The 463-nt window shown below is 32.4% G+C and overlaps 1 protein-coding gene across 1 annotated transcript in view; it reads right to left on the bottom strand.

Moving 5' to 3' along the window:
* Position 1: 1 nt before the first annotated feature.
* Positions 2 to 463, bottom strand: part of LOC119592369 (alpha-1-macroglobulin-like) — a gene marked incomplete at its 3' end in the record, with an annotated part of 44827 nt that continues 44365 nt past the window's right edge. The window contains exons 13-14 of the mRNA XM_037941193.1: positions 168 to 329; positions 2 to 39 (exon numbers count right to left, since the gene is read on the bottom strand). Of these exons, the coding sequence (XP_037797121.1) occupies positions 2 to 39; positions 168 to 329 (200 nt within the window). The remainder of the gene's footprint in view (positions 40 to 167; positions 330 to 463) is intronic.

The following is a 463-nucleotide window of genomic DNA, read 5'->3' as shown; positions in this document are numbered from 1 at the left end:
AGTCAGTGTAAAACATTGGGTAGATAGAGCGCTTGGATACTGAAAAAAAAAAAAAAAATCAATGTTTCACATAAATCTTTGCAACAGATTTCATGTTGGATGGTTGTAACACAAGATCTTATATCACAACATTTCCATCTTCGTATAAGAATTTAATGAATACTTACTACCATCATCCAGCTTACGCCAATTTTTGCAGTACTCATAGTCATTTGCCTGGCTTAGCTCCCAATCCTTGACCATGGCATTCTCCACAATATCAAATACATTTTCAAGTGTTAGCTGATCATTCTCAGATGACAGTAATTCAACACTTTTGTCAACCACACCTGAAAGTAAACATCAAATCACAAACATCAGTAACTTTTGTTTTCTTTAACTGTACATGTATTCATTACAACAAAATACAAGAGAGTGTTACCATGATGCAAATACTTATCAATACTTATTAATAAGATCATTT

Source organism: Penaeus monodon, chromosome 30 (genome assembly GCF_015228065.2).
Source record: "Penaeus monodon isolate SGIC_2016 chromosome 30, NSTDA_Pmon_1, whole genome shotgun sequence".
NCBI classification, from domain to species: Eukaryota; Metazoa; Arthropoda; class Malacostraca; order Decapoda; family Penaeidae; genus Penaeus; species Penaeus monodon.
Note: the sequence above shows the minus strand (reverse complement) of the source record. Positions and strands in the feature narration are given on the sequence as shown.